The 20853-nt window shown below is 38.1% G+C and overlaps 2 protein-coding genes across 8 annotated transcripts in view; one reads left to right on the top strand and one right to left on the bottom strand.

Moving 5' to 3' along the window:
- The window catches only part of adgrb3 (adhesion G protein-coupled receptor B3), a 154999-nt gene extending 149857 nt beyond the window's left edge, over positions 1-5142 (top strand). For 6 of the 7 annotated variants that reach the window (XM_056760877.1, XM_056760873.1, XM_056760876.1 and 3 more), the window contains 4 exons: positions 756-1414; positions 1498-1533; positions 2070-2174; positions 4103-5142. In XM_056760877.1, the coding sequence (XP_056616855.1) occupies positions 756-1414; positions 1498-1533; positions 2070-2174; positions 4103-4291 (989 nt within the window). In that variant the 3' untranslated portion in view covers positions 4292-5142. The remainder of the gene's footprint in view (positions 1-755; positions 1415-1497; positions 1534-2069; positions 2175-4102) is intronic. The other variant, XM_056760874.1, reaches the window with a different exon arrangement.
- An 8149-nt stretch (positions 5143-13291) lies between these two features.
- lmbrd1 (LMBR1 domain containing 1) overlaps positions 13292-20853 on the bottom strand; it is a 73284-nt gene continuing 65722 nt past the window's right edge. Inside the window, exons 15-16 of the mRNA XM_056760346.1 lie at positions 14216-14307; positions 13292-14124 (exon numbers count right to left, since the gene is read on the bottom strand). Coding sequence (XP_056616324.1) covers positions 14014-14124; positions 14216-14307 — 203 coding nt within the window. The 3' untranslated portion in view covers positions 13292-14013. The remainder of the gene's footprint in view (positions 14125-14215; positions 14308-20853) is intronic.

The raw sequence follows: 20853 nt of genomic DNA, 5'->3' as shown, positions 1-20853 counted from the left end.
TTGTGATTTTGATCTGATTTCTGACACTGTCAGGATCTCTGAGATTTGCTCTAAAAGTCCTTGTTTTGAGGCCAAAGCCATCTCAGTGTCCTTCTATCAGCATTCAGCGTGCGTGTTTACATGCCATGTGTTGTGATGCATTAATGTTGGCTGGAGGATTTTTACCATGCATGCATTGTTGTCCTCTGGTCTCCTTGTTGTTCATTTCTGAATGCCGGCAGTAATTCCCTTATGGATTTGTGGAGACTGAGCCCTGCTGCAGAGGACAGGTCGCTCTCGCCTTACTGATGATTCTGTCATCGCTTCTAGACGTTGCCTGCTTATGTGTGTGCGCCTTTTTCCAATGAACAGAAGCAATCCAAAATATGGACATATTTGTAACAGAAGGTTTAGTATGGGTTGTATATTCAATATTCAGTGTAGACAGTTCTGCTATAGACCAGAATACTGAAGAAGCTGGTTTACTGATGGAGTCGTAACGATTAGGCGTGTTGGTCATTTCATTCCAAACCAGGATGACTTACTTTCTTATTAGAAGAAGAAGATATTTCGAAGATCGTCGGTAAGCAAACAACATCGACTTCATTTGTATGGACACCAAACGTTTCTCAAAATATCTTAATTATACAGGTATACAGGTTTTGAACAACATGACAGTGAAATGATCGACTTCTAAATATGTGCGTGTGCATGAACAGAAACAGTCAACAATCCATTCCCTCACATTCACTAATGATGTTCCTCCCAACCCGCAGCTCTCCACAAAGACATGGGCTCTTGCCGGGCAACCACCATCACCGGTACCCTCTCTCGCATCTCTCTGAATGACGAGGAGGAAGATAAAGGTCCCGAGGGGCTCAATTACTCCACGTTGCCTGGCAACATCATGTCTAAAGTGATCATCCAGCAGCCCTCCGGACTTCACATGTCCATGGGCATGGGCGATCTTGGGGACCAGTGTTTGGACAACACGGCCGACATGCGGAGGGCCATGTACCTGTGCACGGACGACGCCACCAGGCAGAACGAACAAGAGCTGATCGGCCACGACCTGAGCGGCCACCCCCAGCCGGGCCAGATGGAGTCGGACTACATCGTCCTGCCCCGCAGCTCGGCGGCGGTGGCGTCGGCGGCCGGCTCCAGCAGCGTTCCAACTCTGCTGAAAGATGACTGCAAGATGAACATGACCATGGACTCTCTGTCGCACGAGAGGCTGATGCATTACAAGATGGGGACCGAGTTTAACCTCGGGCATTCGGGGATGGACCAGCACTACCCGGGCCAGACCGAACACATGCAGAACCTGCCGTTCGAACCGCGCACGGCCGTGAAAAACTTCCTGGCGGAGATGGAGGAGAGCGGGGGGCTGTCTCGGAGCGAAACCGGCTCCACTATATCCATGAGCTCTTTAGAGGTGCGCACAAATTCAAACGATGCTGCTTATTTTGGTTTGTTGTATAAAACGGCGCACATAAATTTTTGTCTTTGTATCTACAGAGAAGAAAGTCGAGGTACCAGGATTTAGACTTCGAGGTAAGTGAACGCTCCGCCTGCTGAAGTGCATGCGTCAGGCCTTTATCGCATCTACCGAAGGGCCATTTGTTGCGTTTGCGTTTCGCCTTTAATTTACAACTACTTTGTGTAGCACTTAAGCTTATTGGAGCAGCATGTCCTGACACAACTGCGATTTATGAAGCGTTGTGTGGTTAAGCGTAAAAGCAATGCCATCAGCTGCCGCATATTCTCATTCGATCCTTTTACATCTCCTGACTTCAAGCTGAAAATCAACCAAAAATAAAGAGCCTGGGCATTTTCACAGTTTTAAGGTCACCTGAGAGCGTTTTAGACCCTCCAAATGAAATTGAATGTCAAGTGCTACCACTGACCCTTCATACGCCAGCGCTGTTTGTCATAACCCCGTCACAGCATCCGGCCAAATTCGCAGCTTTTCCACAGGGTCATGCACTCTTTAAAAGTAGGCAGGGTTTCTTTTTTCCTTGCAAAGTTCTGGTTCTCAGCTTGACTGAACTCCAAATCCCATCCCTTACCCTTCACCTTTACCATTGCAGAAAGTCATGCACACCAGAAAAAGGCATATGGAGCTGTTCCAGGAACTCAATCAGAAATTTCAAACCCTGGACCGATTTCGAGACATACCAAATATGGGCGGCATGGTGAGTAACAGGAAGCAGCCACTGCAGGGCGTGTGGGTTCAGCGTGTCTCATTACCGAGTGCCACGTTGTCTATGTTTAGCGTCTGTCTTGTGCAAGCGCCACACTCTTCTCGTACATCATCGAGTGACTCGAGGAATTAATAGTTATCCACCCGCTGTATTCATGTGGAAAAATAGCTTGCCCCCTGCATGCCTGCCTACCCCCGAGGGTGATGGCGGGGGTATTCAGATTATCAGACAAAAAAAAAAATTGTCATGACCACCACCTCATTCGCTCATTCACACACAATGCCGCTAACGTGCTTATTATTTCCCTCCCCATTGACATGTAACCGCTTGCCGAATGCATGGAAAAAACATCACTTGCTTTGCTTCAAATTTTGGAGAGGCTCTCTGTGGTTTCTGCACAGCGCTGCGCCAATTATCTGTAATTGTAAAACCGGTGGGATTGTTTGATTCGAGCAGCCATCAGACCAATTCCAACACAATTACATTTCACCATCCAGCCGCATGTATCAGAGCCGCGATCGCTGTCGTTCTCCAAGACATTTTCCAGCTGACTGGCACTGCAGTGCTCACACCCTTAATCAATGAAGTGATTTTTTCTCTTTTTTTGTTTTTAATTAGCGCAGTATTGTTACAAAATTCACACACACACACTGTTATCATTGTGTAGTCACAGCTCCTGACAGCATGTCCCTTTTACCACGTTATTCCCTTTTACCCATGTTCAATCAGCTCTGCAGAACTTTGCCGTTCACTGCCTGTTGCTTAGTAACCACCAGAAGCAATGAACCTTCATTTTTATTCACTCACAGAAGTTCCTTCCGTTCTTTCTGAACACAAAGCACAGAAACGATGATGTTCGGTTAGATGCTGCGATGATTGATCACTGGATGTGTTAACAGTTCTGGTTTTGGACAACAATATCAAATAAATTATCGGATTAGCATATAGTCATGTTAAAGTATAACATTTACCGTAGTTCATGTTTGGTGTATAGATCCATCAGCTAGTTGAATTATCATGGTCTCCATAGCAACGTTCATTGGCCAAGGACCGCCCAAAAGGCAGTCCAATGCAACCAATCACAGCTCGTTTTGTTCAGCTTCATGTTTAGCGGCGTGAAAATGAAAAAATAATAAAAAATGAAATGTCCCAGACATCCCGCTGAATTAAACTGTACGATCAGATGACTGCTTTAAATCTTAAGAAAATAGTACTTATAGTTTTGTTTTCAGTTTTATCGTAGTTTTCTTCATGTTTTGAATAAGCTTTTCTTTTTCTTTTCATGTTAATTTCTTATTTACCATTTTTGTCATGTGCTTTTGGAATTGTATTATTTATTTATTTGATATTTTTATATTCATATTCATATTATATTCATATTATATTATATTATATTATATTACATTACATTACATTGTATTAATTTATGTTTATTTATTTATTTTTAGGTTCAGTTTAGTTTCCCTTTTTTTTTCATTTCATAAATTTAGGGCCTCAACTTAAACTTATCTAAATTTTCTGGTGTGGTAACATAAAAAAAATTGTTCAGTATTTCAAAGTTTATTTCAATTAACGTAATTATTTTATTAGTTTTAGTTTTAATAAAATATAATAACCTTGCTCTTGAAGTTTTTCCAATTTTGCGGGCTTATGCATGAAACATTCAGTTAACCAAACCATAACTTTCGTTTCAGAGGGCAAAACAATGACATTCATACAGTTTTAAGTATGGCTTACTATTACTGTATATAGAACAATATAGAAGAACACATTAGAAGATGAGTTAAAGCTGAATGATTCACTCTCACTCCTGTGCTGTAATCCTCTAACCACACGAGTTTCTATAATGAGCGAGCGCATGGAGAACGTTCCGGTAATGTGACATTTCTAACACGTCTGCATCTCGTCCTTTTCTGTAGGACAAGATGATGCCAAACAAGAACCCCTGGGAGAGCTTCAACCCGGCGAGCGAATACCAGAACTACTCCACAATGAATGTACTAGATCCCGACACAAAGAACTCTCTGGAGATGACTAACGCCGAGTGGGAAAAGTGTGTCAGTCTCCCACTGGACGTGCAAGAGGGAGATTTTCAGACAGAAGTCTGAGGAATAATGAGGCGTATGAGACGGTGGACATATTTTGCACTGAACAAAAACACTGAAGACTTTTCACGCAGCCTTGGAACGACATATCTGGATTCTAGGAGAATAGCAGGGACGATACGTGCCAATAAGATTTTAAAAAACAAAGGCAGGATAAGAAGACTTTAGTAAAAGACAAAAAAACATCTGTGTTATCTTTTCTTTTGTATTCGCACTCGTGTATTTAGTGGGGGGCAGACATGTACAATATCGAAAACATCGCGTGTTTTAAACGTACCAATCGGAAAGGAATTGGTCCTGATATCTCGAGTCACAGATGAGAGAAAGGAACAAGACACAACGTGTGACGTCCACCCACGAGCGGCAGCGGGTTCACGTTCGACAGGAGACGAGCCCGGCAACACAATGTATATACTTGAGCAGGTTTTTAAAAACGTTTATAACAAGTCCGTTTGGCCATTACTACACTTTTTACTTTATAATACGAAAAGAGAAAACTATTCAGAGGCAAAGAGAGATTTCACTGTCATTTAAAAACGAATGTTTGTCAAGCTACATTCTTCATTGCTTTAAATGCAATAAAGGTAATACTCACTTTTTTATGAATAATATATTTCAAAACTTTAATACTGCAGAATCTGCTTGGAAGCTCAGTAAAGCTCTCTCATCTGCAGCCCTGTATAAAATATTTAAAAATCCAAAATGTTGTATGGTGTAAATAAAACTTTTGTCTACATATGTTTTACTTGTGCCAAGTTTATTTTAATGAGAAAAGAGAAAATGCCAACATGATGAGAGAGTTATAGCGAAAACTGTTAACATTTGAAAACGGAATGTAAATAAAAGAGGAAATATGTTCGTACTGCTTCAGAGAGCTTGTCAACTTACTCCTGTGTGCTGCTGCGTGTGTCTGCCGTGCTTTTCTCTCCACCAATGATCCCTAAAGCTGTGTGGAAATATTCTCAAGGTCATTCCTAATTTAACAGCAGAAGAAAATGTTTGATAATGATTTTTACACCTACAGACAAATAGCAACAGCAGTCGGTGGCAATAGTCTAGCATGGTGCTATATATAAAAATAGCACAGTGAAGCTAAAAATAACAGCAAGAGTAGGGACTTTGGGGTAAGGCTGCATCACATATGTCATGCCTTATGTGCCAGTATGCGGTGAGCTGCGGACCTGACGGGTTAAAGAAGACTGAACCACAAAACCACAAACAGCTTCTTACAGCACTGTCGTATTGGTGGTAAATAGATCGATCGATTTGATATATTACAGTTGTGGTGCTTTTCTGTTTTTACTGCACATTATGTCTTGCTGCGTTACTCCTTTCCACAAGCATTCATTTTTCATCAAAACTTCATCAAAAAGAAGCTACTTTAAGTAATAATTCACCCAAAAATTAACATTCTTTCATTCATTCACCATCATGTCCTTCCCGACATTCTTCTGTAGAACACAAAAGATATTTTGAAGCAAACAACGTTGGACCCCATCAACACAAAACCACTTTTCACGATATTTTCTTTTCCACAGGAGAACAAGTCATATATAGGTTTTGAATATAATATGTGAACAAATCAAATGACGAACAGATTTTTTTTGGGGGGATGAACAGTCCCTTTAACATTTGGAAAATCTCACACTAAATATTGTACTTAATTTTTTCCAATATGTGGTAATTGTATGCATGTGTAAAGCTTTGCAATTTTGACAGTTTGAGACATTCTGAACATCTAAAATATCAGCATTAAACTAAAATGATTTGATCATTTCAAAAGGCCAGAATTCAAGTAATACGGATGCAAATGTTGCCTATCCTGTCAGCAAAAACAACATGATATGAAGAAAAGTATTGTGTAAAAAATAATGTGTGGTATTTACATTTCAAAAAATACTTATTGGATGTGACAATTTTGTCGCCTTGGAATTATAATAAGGTTCTATCTCACTCTCTTTTGAACATATTCTGTAGACAACTCTCTTCATGTTGTGTACATTTAGAGACTTTTTTTAGAAAACGAAAAGGTTTTATCTACAAGGTATCTATCTCAAAAGCTATCTCAAAACTGATCAGAATGCAGCAACCATATACTTTTGGACAAATTGTCACTTTTTAAAAAGTTACCTTTATAACTTTATATCCCGAGTCCTCCTCTATGAATTTAAAGTCAAACCTCTCCTGATAACTTTAGCTTGAGGCTACATGAAGAGGTGGAACCAGGAGAATCTTTATTCATCTGTTCTGTGTGCATGGCAACCTCAAATGAACCTGAAGCTGTAAAAGGGAAGCACTAATGTCACCTCAACGGAATCCATGAGATATAGACATGCAAGAATTAAACTCATCTGAACCTCAGATGCATGTAATGCAAGAAAAATCCTCAACAGAAATCTGCAGCCTCCATGACGTCAAAGAATTGATTTACCGAACACTGCAGTTCCCTGACTCATCCTATATGTTTACCGCTTTGGAGACCTCCCATTACACATTTCACACAACATGGCATAACGTCACACACCTGATGCACTCACAGTCAATCATGCGTAGCCGACGCAATAAGACGTAGCCTACCATCCTCAATTCCGTCAGGTCACACTTTAACAATACTCGAGGAGATCAACTCTCTGGGATTCGATTTAATACCTTTACCAGATTCGATAGGGCTATATCGACTTTCACTGATGACGGGTATGACAGTAAAAGTGGTTTGAAGGGATTATACGTCCCGACATCATCTCACCTGGACTTAATAACACGAGCCACAAGTGCTGGCTTATGACTGACGCATTAAAATGTATTAAAATTATACCGAGCCACAGAGGAACGCCTGCTGCCATGGTGACGTCTGGACGAATGAAATGTGTGACAGTTTAAATTCATCCCCAGACACAATTTGTATTTCAGGGAAACGGCATGTGGGTCCGTGGATAACTAAATCAAACTTAACTTTAAACAAGTGTTTATATGAGTCATTCATTATCAAGATTCTGAGAAATGAGAAAAGGTCGCGTGTCATTTCTTTTTAAACGGAACAGACGGAGCGAATAACAACGCGCTCGTTTTTTCTGTCGAGCTTCGAAAAATCCTAATGATGCGCGTGACCGAAACATTAAGAAAAGCGTTCATTAGAACGCGAATGTTGACCCGAGTTCAGAAAAACAGACAATAATGAGTTTTAGAGGAAGCGCTGGATAACGCGAACGGTGACTGGATATGTCACCGTATTAAAGAGCGTGAGACAGTCCCGTTATGACATCAGCCAAAGTCAATGACACACTTTCTCTTCCGCGCAAGAGATCCCAAGCTGCGGTGCGCGGTCTCCGCGGCGCTGAATGAATGCTTTCGTCCTCTTCTGTTCTCCAATGTGCAAATCAAAACGTCAAATCCATCACGTTACGGTCCAGCGGGAAATTAAAGCAAATAACATTCGGAGAACATATAGTGAATGGGCCCTCGTGGACACTTGTAGCTCCTGCAGGGCACACGTGAAGAAACTCGTCTGTGGGGGGGGGGGGGGCGTTTGTCACTTCAAAGATTTTTAAGATGAAAGAATGAGCTAAAACGTTATTTAAAAAGAGGGGAAAAAAGACACATTTCAACACAGTATTACCACTTAAAGGGACAGTTCACCCCAAAATGAAAATTCTGTCTTCTATTGTTCACCTTCGAGTTGTTCCAAATCTGTATACGTTTCTTAGTTATGATGAACACAGAGGAAGCTATTTGGAAGAATGCTTGTAACCAAACTGATTTTGGAACCAATTGACCACCATAGTAGGAAAAAATTCCTTTTTAAATTTCTTTGTTCTGTAGAAGACAAAAGAAAACATTTTGAAGACGATATGAAACCACACAGTTCTGGGGCACTTTTGACTATCATTATCATTTTTTTCATTTTTTATTGGTAGTCAATGGTTTCCAAGTACTGTTTGGTTGAATGAACAGTTTCGGTTAGCATGCACATTTGTTTGCTGTTTTATAGAACACACCAACAAAAGGAAATGATGTCACACCTTACTGATTGCAGGTCCCTTGGTTTGATGTTTTCTTAGTGAATGAAATCATTAATAGACACAAACCATAATCTTATAGCACTTTTTTAGTTTGTAACAGTACACTTTGAAGTATACTCTTTAAAACATTTAGTAGTTTTCAAATGTTCTAAAATTTCATGATCTTGTAAACGTCATATTTACTGTTTGCTATTTTGCACTTAAGTTATACTATTATGTATCTATTAAGATATTATTGTAGGTAGGTTACAATAAAAAAGACAAACAGTGTCCTTTGGAAAAGTTTTGAAGTACACACTTTTCTGTCAGTATGAGATAAGTACTTAAGAGTAATCTTAATTACATTTCTGAGAAGTTCACAAGTTGACTGAAAGTACACTTTCTCATTTTTTTGTTTAAAAGAAGTATATTAAAAGGACATTTGAGTTAGAATATCCCTAAATAAATAAAATGTGACCCTTTATCTATAGAGCTCAAACACTGGGACCTCGAATGCACTGTATGTCAAGGTTATTTTATGCGTCCATAAGATGTAAGATAAACACCCAGTTTGGCTTACAGGACATCAAAATCCCCGACGTAACAAACAACCATTGAACAGTCATGCTTCTGGGCATTAACAGTCTGCTGAGGTGCATACTAGAGGTTTGGGGACATTCAATTATTTCAATAAACATGGCACGTCCCATGACATTCTCTAATTACTTTGAAGTAGAAGCTTGTGCTAATGGCTCCCTGTAGGACGGGTTTGTGTTTTATTCAGCTGTACGGCTCCCCTGCTGCCAACAGCCCCTTATGGCCTCAGTTTAACTGAGCTCATAATGGCACAGGACATCACACGGCAAGTACCAGTTTCTATTCTCTGACCTCTGACTAAGTAATTATCATCCTCGAAAAGATGGCCTTTTCCGGACCAGATGGGGCGTTGCTATTTAGGGATCCAGTCGCTGAAGTGAAGGCCTCTGTGGAATCAGCAATTGGTCGGAGGTTTATAAGGTTGATGACAGTGGGGAGGATTTTAAAGCCGCAATCTGTTGCCTCTGTGTCGCCATCTCTGCTTGAAAGAGAAACATGCAAGTTATTTCACAAACTTATCTTTACGTGGATTGAAGTCAAATGATGTCAAACTGACATTTCCTGGGAAATCGTACCCGACAGCTCATCTTATTCTACAAGAACTACAAAACATACTCAACAGATTTTCAATTGCATGACTCCAATTGTGCCTGTTACAGCAAACAGCGGCCTTTGTGTCTCCCGAGTTCCAAATTATATTTATTTCCTCATCCATCAACTCTATTATTGTGTAGCAGAGAGCTGCTCCTCTCTCTCTCTCTCCCACACACACACCTTAATTGGAATTCAGGTTGTGTGTATCAGGTGTGAAAATACAGTATTCTATGAAAATAAATGTATGCACTTACGGTAGTGGATTTTATCTTTTATGGAGCATGGAGTATATTACAGCAGATCAGACGCAGACAAACGTTTCACTGTAAAGCCTTAACTATCCTGAGACCTCCAGCATCCATAAAAAAAGAAGAAAAAAGACAGGCGAGATGGTAAAGGCAAGTGCCTTTGTAAGTATCAGCCGGCGCTGAAATAGATCATGTTAACAGCTGGAGTCGACGGACCCGAAGGTTTTTCATTGGGAGCGTTTGTAGTGCTTCCCATTGGAAAAAGGGCAGTGAGGTTAACATGCTGAGAGTCGACAGCGGAACACAAACAAACACACACACAAAAAAAACAGTACACACGCATGCACACACACACACACTGATGTAATGCTGATAAATGCTGTATAATGACAAAGGAGCTCAGTGGTGATTAACAGTAAACACACATCAGTTTATTCTGAACCGTGACACCTGTACAGACTCGGCAGAAATGGAAATCCCCTTTAGTTAGCATTAATATCGGCCACTTTACTGTAGATTTCAAGATAAATAGAACCCTGCCTTTAACACTACAGAGTCTGAAGTATTTCCTGTAAGTGAAGGCTGTAATTTCTGCTGTTATGTCTCAAATAAAATACTTGTAATGGCAAATCTAAAAGCTCTTAAAAGTTCCCGTAATTTCGTGTAATAAGTAGGGTCTGAAAATTGCTGGGTGTTTCATTGCTTACCATTTTAGACATATATGCGAAACTTTCAGACTATTTAAAAAGCATCCAAAAAATAGATTGTTTTAAAGCAGCTATAGAATATCATATATTAATGAAATCTAGGTGAGCAAAAAAATCACGAGAAACAAAAATCTCTAATGATAAAATCTCTCAAATCTGCATGTGAAGACTTGAAAATAGACACAAAATGAATGATTGAAAAATAAAACAAAATGAACAATTTCTCATGCCCAGTTAACTTGTATAATAGTAATATTACATTATAATAAAGCAAACTGTTATCTATGTTCCAGGGCTATTGGGTACCTTGGGGGAGTTCTTATGGCATGTAAAGAAAAACGTTAAAAAGGTGTTCTTGCTTTTTTCTTTTTTGTACAGTACTGTATGCCAACATTTTATATTTTTATTCTGTCTTTTTATCACTTTCTTTAACAAAAAAGCTTTTTGTTTTTTGGTAAAACAATAAGAACAAAATGACTGAACAAAAAGGTCACCAGGAAAATCTACTTAGGAACCATTGTCATTGTAATATAAGAAGTTAAATTAAAATATGAATAAAAATCCTATTACCATCTTTACTGATGCATTTAAGGGAATAACAATAAACTTGTATTCAAGTATACAATCCTCCTACATTGATCTTTCGGTGGTCTAAACTCCTTATCTTCTTATATAAACTCATTAACTAATATCATTTTTACACAGGTTTACATTAATGTTTACACTTTTGAGCAATGTAAATATTGTAACTCAAAAAAGCGCTGTATGAAAAAGTAGGTGTACACTCGAAAATTCGGTGTTGTTTTCAAAACATGGTTGGGTAAAATATTGTAAAAAAACTAAATGTTGGATGGTTCTTACCCAACTGGCCTGGTTGAAAAGCCAGGATATCTAAGCCTAATTGACTATGTACATATGCAAAGAACATCATCATAAAAAATACGTCAGCTGTCACCAGTTAATACAACAAACAAAATGAAAAATTTCATTTTCAATATAATTCAATTTCTTTGAAAATCAATGTTGCTTTAAAATCACGTTTTAAGCATTTCTGAAGGCCTACATGAAAGGCAAACAAGAAGTCCAGTGAGAATCTGTGATTGTGAGCTTTACATTCAATCCATGAGTCCACCGTGTCTGTTTCCCTTTCGGCAACAAATCAATCAGAACAAACGGCTTTTAAAAGTGCTGTTTGAACCCCCCCGCCTCATGCACGGGTCGAACATGCAGTTACATGAGTTTCTTTTGTTCACCTTCGGAGAACTGTATGTAGCCTATTCCATTTGAAGATGAATAAAGAGAATGCGTTAAATAAAAAGTTGCCACTTTCTGCATTTTTAAAGTTGACGGTTTTGAAGTGAACAAGAATGTCCTGTCGACCCCAAAAGGAAACAAACAACAGTTTTTAATGTGTATTTTACAAAGAAGTGAATGTGCAGTTAACCCGCATCAGTTTCATTCAATGTCTTCAAACTTTAAAAATGAATTTGGACACTTGTATTGTGTTTACGTGACATTATGGCTCTCAACCTTAAAGATGTTTTGATCTTACTGTCTTTCGATCTAACTGTTTCATCATTTCCTTTTATTAAAAGAACGAGTTAGACTGAAAAGAGAGAAAAACTCCCAGTGTGCATGTAAACTCTTATTGTAAAAAAAAAGTAAAATATGTAACCAATATATTAAAAAAACATATTTACTTCCTTCACTCCTTTTGTAAGGGAAAGATGTCACAACCCGCTGTTTTAAGGTCTATCATAGGCATGCTGAAGAAAGTTGTTATTTTTCCCTTTGCGATGACTGTGCCATCTGTTTGAAGAGTCTGGCTGGTGTGTCTTCATGGGTCATGAATCATATGAACATCTGGACCAGGTGAGAAAATGCAAAGACCCAAACAGCTCTCAGCATGTGTGCAATCTACTACAGTATAAACTGCAGAGTCTGGATGAGTCTTAATTCTCTATGGTGAACTTTTATTCATAACTGTGATTCAGAATTAACACAGCTGACCTGAAAACTTCAACTGATTTTCATAATTAGACACAATCAACTTTAATCCAGAAGATTTTAATGTAAATCTATGATTACACACTGTGATGTAATACTCAAATCCAAACAGTTGCATGCGAATATCATATGCAGCCATGGAAAAAATAAGGGACCATTTCAAAATTATTTTTTGTTTTTCTGAATTTACTATTTCTAGGTTTGTGTTTAGGCAAAATTATCATTTTTTATTTAATTCTATGAACAACTAAAAAAATTCTTCCAAATTTCAATTAATCATTTATTTTATATTTGCATTTAAATACAGATAATGAAAACTGCAGAAATAGGTGAAAATAACAGAAAATATGCTTTCTGTCTTTTTTCAGACAAATACTGCATAGAAAATACGTTCATATTCCATTTAAAAGCAATATATCAGAAATATTTCTACATGTTACAAAAAGCAAAAAATTATTATTTTATGTGATAACCTTGATTTTGATCACAGTTTTAATGTCATTCACATTGCTGTTGGATGACTTTATGTCACCCCTGAGGGCTTGGTTTTGTTCAAATTCAACACACTAGTCTAGTGTATACATCTAGAAATGCTGATATAATGAAAATGTGGAATTGACTCTTCTTTTTTCAGTGGCTGTATTATCTTGACTGTATTGTATGGGCTAAATGTCATTCAAAACATGCAAAGAATACATGACAGCAGCAATATACAATAGCGTAAAATATACGATTGAAGGCGCACAAAGTTAAGATCCAAAATATGTCTTTGGTTCTGCATGTGCACCTTCGAAACGACTCAAAATTGTCTAATAAATTTTAGGTGTGAATTAATGAGCATAAAACCAGAAATACAGTTTTAGTCTTTATTAATGGTTAAAAACTGCAATAATACATGAATTCTGAAAAAGTTAAGCCCAGAACCCCCAAAAAGGCTAATACTGTATAATACATACATTATTTAAACCATTTTAGTCTTGTCTCATTTCACTTTGATTTAATTGCAAGTACTGCAATCCTTGAAAAATAAAAATCTCAAATAAATGAAGAGGGGTTTTTAAGATCCCTTCACCAGAATGATGTCAATTCAACAAAGATTAAAGCAACATTAAAGGAAGCGCACATCAAAAACACAGGAAGATCATGCCTACATGCAAAATCACAAATAAACAGCATAAAAAACTCAAATATTTTAAATAATCAAAATCTAAACCTTTTTTACAACGAAGAGCGTACCTTGTCTTTATTTCAAACATAATTTGGTCTTATGCCAGAGAGAAAACCCTTTTTGTATTACAGTAGAAAACAAAATGTTGTTTGACGTGCATACACAACGTACCCATAGTAGTGAGGGTCACTAGTAAAGACAAGTTAGCATATCGGATCACTACGAGTTAAACATGAACAAGAAATCTATTTGGCATAGTTAAACATTCATTCTTTTTTTAAGAACCTAAATATCTTTCTCCCTTATCAATGAATTGCTAAATAAATATGTATTCTAGCTTTAACTTCTAGAAATATTTTAATATTTTAGTAACACCAGCAGAGTGTCGGGTGGTTGTGTCATAGAGTTAATGCACATATTCATCATCACTGACATCTGAGTCGTCTGCATCAACTTCACCTTCAATCACAGATTTCTTCCCCTTACAACACGACACAACCAGACCGATGAAAAACACCTGCAACAAAACAACAGCCAATCAAATGAAATACAATCAAAATGTCACCCTTGGCCTTACTGTAAATAAATGACATTTGATATAAACTTACCACAAGGAAAGCCCAGTTGCCAAAATAGTAGACGGTGCTGAAGAACCAAAACTTGTGTAGAAACAGATATGATCTGGTTACCGTGCACTGGTCTGTAAAACAAAATGTGAACAAAAAAGTTTTTGAAAAAAGTAATGTCGATAGAACACAGTTCTGTATTTGATGCTGGTTCGCTACCATGATAGTAAAGCAATATCTCTCATCCATCCTGAAGATCTCTTTTCAATTCAGATTAACTTTTTTGCATTGAACAGCGTTCTGGTTGGTTACTAGGGCATTGTTATCCCTTTCCCTGTGTGGTTGCTATGTTAAAAGAGCCCTCGCTCTAAAAATGCCTTTAGTACACAGCTTAGAAAAGTAATAGACTGAACTGGAACATGTCAGGAAAGGTAATCTAAGCGTAGTTTGCGATAACACACTTTAGTTCATGGCGTTTGAGGGCACCTCTGTTCTAAGCGTGTTTTTTAGCTCCATCAGCACAAATTCTTAAGTGTTGCAAAGAGCTCTCCAGAGAGAAATGTAATTTTCATCCAAACACCCTTAAGCAGAAATCACAACAATGAATCGAGCTAATGAGAGGCATGCAAAAACCAACAGAAGAAAATAGAAAGCAACTTATAATAAACATCTGAGTAATAAACAAATAACTCTCATGTGTGTAGCCAGAAGGTCTGTGGGTCACTCGCCCATAAGTCTCCACCTTACCACACAAAAGCTACTGTACCGTTTGTGTACTTACGACAGCCGGCACACAGATTTCTGTATTTGCATTCGAGAGAATCTGTTCAGAGCATCGCAGAGAGTCACATCAGCTAACAGCTAACCTGTCATATCAACAAGAAAAACAGCAACAAGCTGAGCTAAGCACATGTCATAGAGACTCAATGTGGACATTGACCTTTAAACAGAGAATCAGTATCAACCATTGTAAGGTGAACACTGTTCAATAGTGATTTACAAATACTGGATTTGAAAAATCAATAACATGATGTTTGGTTTTTATAAACCAGTTTAGTCCCAAAGTGAAATATACCGAGAGATCAGATTGTAATAAAAACAGGTTCCTCGTTTTCTCACTGTAATTTCGTTCTAAACATGTATGAATTTCTTTAACCTGCAGAACACAAAAGAAGATATTTTGAATAACGTTCGCAACCGATCAACAGTGGCATCTCATTGACTTGCATTGTATGGACAAATCCACTGAGAATTTTCTCAAAATACGCAGGTTTCGTACAAAAAGTACCTGTGAACCGGAAGTTGTTTTTATTTCCACATTTTTGAGTGAAACAGAATTTTGACTGTAAAAATAGACGTGGCTTGCAGGAGTTGATTGGATGTATAAGAACAGTTGTTGCATTATGAAATGGAACTGGCAGCAGATTGAAGGGGAGGAGTTAACAGATGCTCCGCCCAAGCCGTCTTACTTACATCATTTGAGATGAATAGTCACGAGAGGGCGGAAGTGCATTTTCTGATTTTAACTGAAGATGAATGAATTAAAAAAAAGAATGACCCACACTGATAAGTTATTTACAATAAAGCAATATTTGATAAAAAAATAAGAATGGTCATTTTTGATTTCACTGGGACTCTAATAAAGCAAAACCATAGCCACAGAATATGACAGAATAAAGCGACAGAATGTAAAATAAAAACAGTTCTTTATGTTAGACGCCTCAATATATTTAAATTTCATTCGGTTTCATTTATCTTCAGGAGCAGATTTACTGTGAGTTTTTACCCAGATTCCTGCAGTTACCAATCACGAAAAAACAACCACAACTTCCTGAAATTGTGGGGGCAGTGTGAACTTGAATCTGATCTGTGCGATGTCTCTCGATTTAAGGAGCTGAAGATGGGGGTGGTATTGATTGAATCATGTATGTTAATATGGGCACATGGATGAAACAGGGCTGAGTGTCACAGGAGCAGGAGGCCTTTAATCAGCTCAATCTGTGGGGCTGCTGGGACGGCAGGTGCTTATGAAGATCCGGCTCTACGGAGCATGTTCCTCAGAGAGAAGGGAGGAGAAGTGGAAAGAAAGGTCTGATAGTATTTACATAGAGAGAGTCTAAGAGAGACAACATCGATGACGGCTCCATTGGACTTATTAAAAAAACATGACAGACATCACAAGGTCACCAAACGTTCTGTTTTCATCTCACGCACATCTAGCTCTTTTTACACTTGGCATCCTTAGTATACCAACATGCATCTCAAAACTCTCATGTCAATCCAAACCTGTATGACTGCGTTTCTTCAGAGCAACACAAAAGAAGATATTTTGGTAACCAAACAACATTGTCCCCCATTGACTTCCATTGTATGGACACAAAACCACACAGACATTTCTCAAAATATCTTCTTCATTACAAACAATCCAAGCTTAATAAATAGTAAATGGAATCCCTGTATATTAAACAGATCCCATAATCCTAAAAGTGTAGGTCTGATAGGCCAACCCGCTCGTGAGGTACCGGACCTGTTTGAGAGCAGGCGTCTTCCTGCCCTCCTGCACTTTTCCTGCCATCTGGAGCTCAGCAGATGCTCACCTGAATTACTTGGCAGACGGCTCTCGCCGGCGCTCTGGCTAAACAAATCAACGTGTACAGCGCTGACCCGCTTCACCTTCAGACCGCAGTGACTGCTGATGGAGAACGCCTGCTGAACACCACAGCCAGAGCAACAGTTCAACACAAAAATGAAAATCATATTATAATGCACACACGCTCCTGTCTTTCCACAGTCATGTGGTTTGATTTTAAAAGTAGAAATTCATTTTTTCAATCTGTTCGTCAGACAATGACGCAAAGAAATCCTTATTCAACAGGTTATAGAACACACAAAAGTGATTCTCATTTTTTGGTGTACCGTTCCTTTAAGAAACAAGGCTGACTGACAGGAGGAGCATCGCGGGGTGCGAGGTCAGCATGTGGTCAGGGGGCGGCCTTCACTAAAAGCATACATTATTAATAATCACTCATTTGTTTCTGTGTATACCGGACAGGATGAGGATGAAAACAGGAGAAGTGCGTCAAAGTGCACTTTCTCTGTGCGATGAACATACTCTCAACCTCTCTGTTTGTTTGGTTTGGGTTCTCACGCTGTTTTCTGAAAGCACTCTCCACATTTTACCCTTTATGAGTATTCCACTATTCCGATGCTCTCAAAGCTGCACGACTCTCTGACATCTGACTGGACCCCAGAGATCCTGTTCTGACCTCAAAAAAATCAAATACACTTTCTACACATGAACAACGAATTCCACCTAGAAACTCTTGGAAAACACTTGCACTACTGTGAACATCTTAGAGACCAACCACAAATAAAAATCCTGTCATCATTAATGCACCTTCATGTCGTTCAAAACCTGTATGTAAACACAACAGACTATATTTTGAGAAATGTCTCAGTGGTTTTGTGTCCATACAATGTAAGTCAATGGATGTCCAGTGATGTTTGGTAACTTTCTTCAAAATATCTTCTTATATTCAGTATATTTATATGAAGTCATACATAAATATATATAGGATTATATAAAGGACATGTAGTATTATTCAGTCTCAGCACCTTCAGCTTCCCTGTGCATTGGCTTTGACCCAGCTGCATTAAGATGCATTAGATCTCTCTGTACCAGCGATCCCATCTACCACTAAAGTAACACCATGGGGGTGCACATGGCGCATGGACCCGTGCCAGGCTGTGCCTGACGTGGCTATTCATTAAAGTGTGCTTTCATTATCTGCTCTGTTTTAGTGCTTAGCTGGGTAATTATAGTCCGCTCTCTATGCACCAGACAAGGGATGAATTCAGATTCAGACTGAGATACCAGCAAGACAAGGTGAGGGTAGAACAAAAGGACAAGCATGGCAGGTGACAAAGTAAGAAACGACATAAAGTGTCATAGTAAGGCTAAGTATCTTTAAAGTGCATCGCAATTTACCGGCATCTAGTGGTGAGGTTGCGAATTGCAACACACAGCTCAGTCCACCCCTCGACCCTTCCTTATGAAGCACTCCGTTGGCCGACACAGAACAAAGATTGCGTCACGATTTTGCTTGCCAAAGGAGATAATGTATTTACGAAACGCGATCTGAAGAGCAGTTTGTCCATACAGGGCTACTGTAGAAACAACATGGAGAATTCCATGTAAGGACACCCGCGGTGTATGTAGATAGAAACAGCTCATTACGGTTATAAATCATAACGTTTCATTATGTGAGGTCTACAAACATGTATATTATATTGCATTTCTGTCAAAAGTTCCTCCAAAGAAGTACACACTGGACTTATAAACACACAGAAACAAGTGCCACTATTCTCTGAAGCAAACACACTTTCAACTTTTGGAAAAGCTTTGGATATGCAGTTTCTTTGTTCGTTCAGCCAACAGATGCATACATTTGGTGCAGTCTTCTCACGAGCGTTTAAAGGAAGCAGTCGCTAATCTTTCCCACATAACAACAGAAACGAGAGCCAAAACCAGGCGTCGTAAGGGAGGAGAAGAGAGGGTTTTGTGTCACCTCGAGGAAACTGCGAAATAGAAGGCCGTCAGATCGAGTGAGAAATTGCATACAATCAAATGGTGGCACTTTTCACCACAAATAATCCTGCGAGGTTAGAAGGAGATCAGATCGAGGCGGAGATGTGCGGCAGAAGCGCACGAGTGATTTGAGTGCTGCCGTCTCACCTGCTGTCTACCAATCCTCTTATTCATAGCGGCAATATAACAGGTGCATCATGTGACTCATGATTCATACAAGTCATCTCTGGGCACACGTGCACGGACATTTGAAAATAGAACAAGTGCATACAAGTTTAACCCAGCAAGAAAGGAAAACAACTTTGAAATGCACCAAAGAAGTTCACTGAAAAATAAAACTTTATCTTCAGGTTGTTTTAAACCATATGACTTTATTTGGTTTGTTAAACATTTTGTGGCATAAGATGCCTTCTGCATGTTGTACTCTTTAGGAAATAAGTCATACATGTTTGAAAAAACCTTTTTGTTTTGGGTATTTAATATTAATCTGGAACAGAGTGAGGGTAAACTACGACAAGGTTAACAACTGTTAAAATGCTTAAATCAAAATTATAATTGTAATATAACTTTTTACGATTTTTTTTCTCTTTCAACAATAAAATTACCAAGAATCTTATGTCTTGATCAAATGGCTCTGGTTGTTTCTGAGAAAAAAACTTCTCTCTTCTAGACTTCTTAAATGTAAATTTGTAAAGTCACATTTATAATACGCAACACGAATTGATAAAGTAACTGCGGCCTTCCTCTATTCTGAGAACACATTCCCTTTATTCCATTCAACAAGTACCCTCGACAGAACTCATAAAATAAACTGCGGGATTCTGTTCTGTCCTTCAACGTTGACATCAAGCGCTGACATCCGCGCACCGTCTTCCTGTCTCTTTATTACATCTGTGTCACAAGCTACAAGAGGGGAGAAAAATCTCATGCTTATGAACAAACAGAGCGACCGCTGAGCCTAATCCATCCACATAATGACAATATTACAAGTGATTTGTAGAAGGTAACGTGAGAACCTGCCATCTCTGAACACATCAAACATTTCTCCTGAACATCCCTGTTGCTAGGGAACGGTCCTGAGAATTCTGTGAGCGCTTGATTTCTTCAGCATGAATATGAGTGCTTCTTTCACATGTCAGATATATGACCCTTAGGAAATGATGGAATATAACAACAACAACATGTGTATCTAACATATTAAAACATGTCATGATGTTGTAGGAGTTTCTGCACAAATAACAATAGTTTAATAGATTTGGTCAAAGTTATCAGAAATTCAGAACTCTCACAAAATACTATGGATGATAATACATGTATTGAATACTCAATACAACAGTTGCCATAATACTAATGTGGTACTTGTCCAAAAAGCATGGACAACAAAAATAGAAACTTCGTTTTAGCCATGATATGGAGATTCTCTCAATAAAAACTGCAAAAATATACACGTAAGTTCAACTGATACACGTTATATTTCAGATTCAGATATTCAGATTCCAATTTGTTTTTATTGATTAGATTGATAGATTGAAGTTTGTTACTGCTGTTTTTTTCAGATAATAAAAGTGTCCTGATATTGCAGTGACAGTATGTATACACATGTTATACACAAATTAACATTATAACTGAATTGTACACAAATTTCTGATTTGTAGGAACGCTCTATGACACATTGCGTGTAATAAAGTTATCATCAATAAGTCAGAGTTATTACAGTTTCATTTCGTTTCAATAATATTGTTAAATAGCTTTTATTTTTTATGTTAATTTAAATTAAAGTTTTTGCAATTTGATACAGTATTTGCTTTATGTCATTTTTATTTATGTTGCTATATACCTTATTTTTTTCAGTTTCTGTCTATTATTATAGACATAGATACATTTTTCAATTAGTTTTTCCAATTAATGTTTAGGTCAATATTTTATTTAGTTTTCAATTAGCAGGAACGTTTTCACAGTTTTAATTTCAGTAAACTAAAATAAACTTGCAATAAATACAGTGAAGTTATCATCAACATTATATCTGATGAAATAACATGAAATGAGCAACGCTTTTACAGCATGTACATATTAATCAATTTTTCTACGCCTT

Source organism: Triplophysa dalaica, chromosome 11, assembly GCF_015846415.1.
Source record: "Triplophysa dalaica isolate WHDGS20190420 chromosome 11, ASM1584641v1, whole genome shotgun sequence".
NCBI classification, from domain to species: Eukaryota; Metazoa; Chordata; class Actinopteri; order Cypriniformes; family Nemacheilidae; genus Triplophysa; species Triplophysa dalaica.
This window is presented reverse-complemented; position numbering and strand designations above follow the sequence as displayed.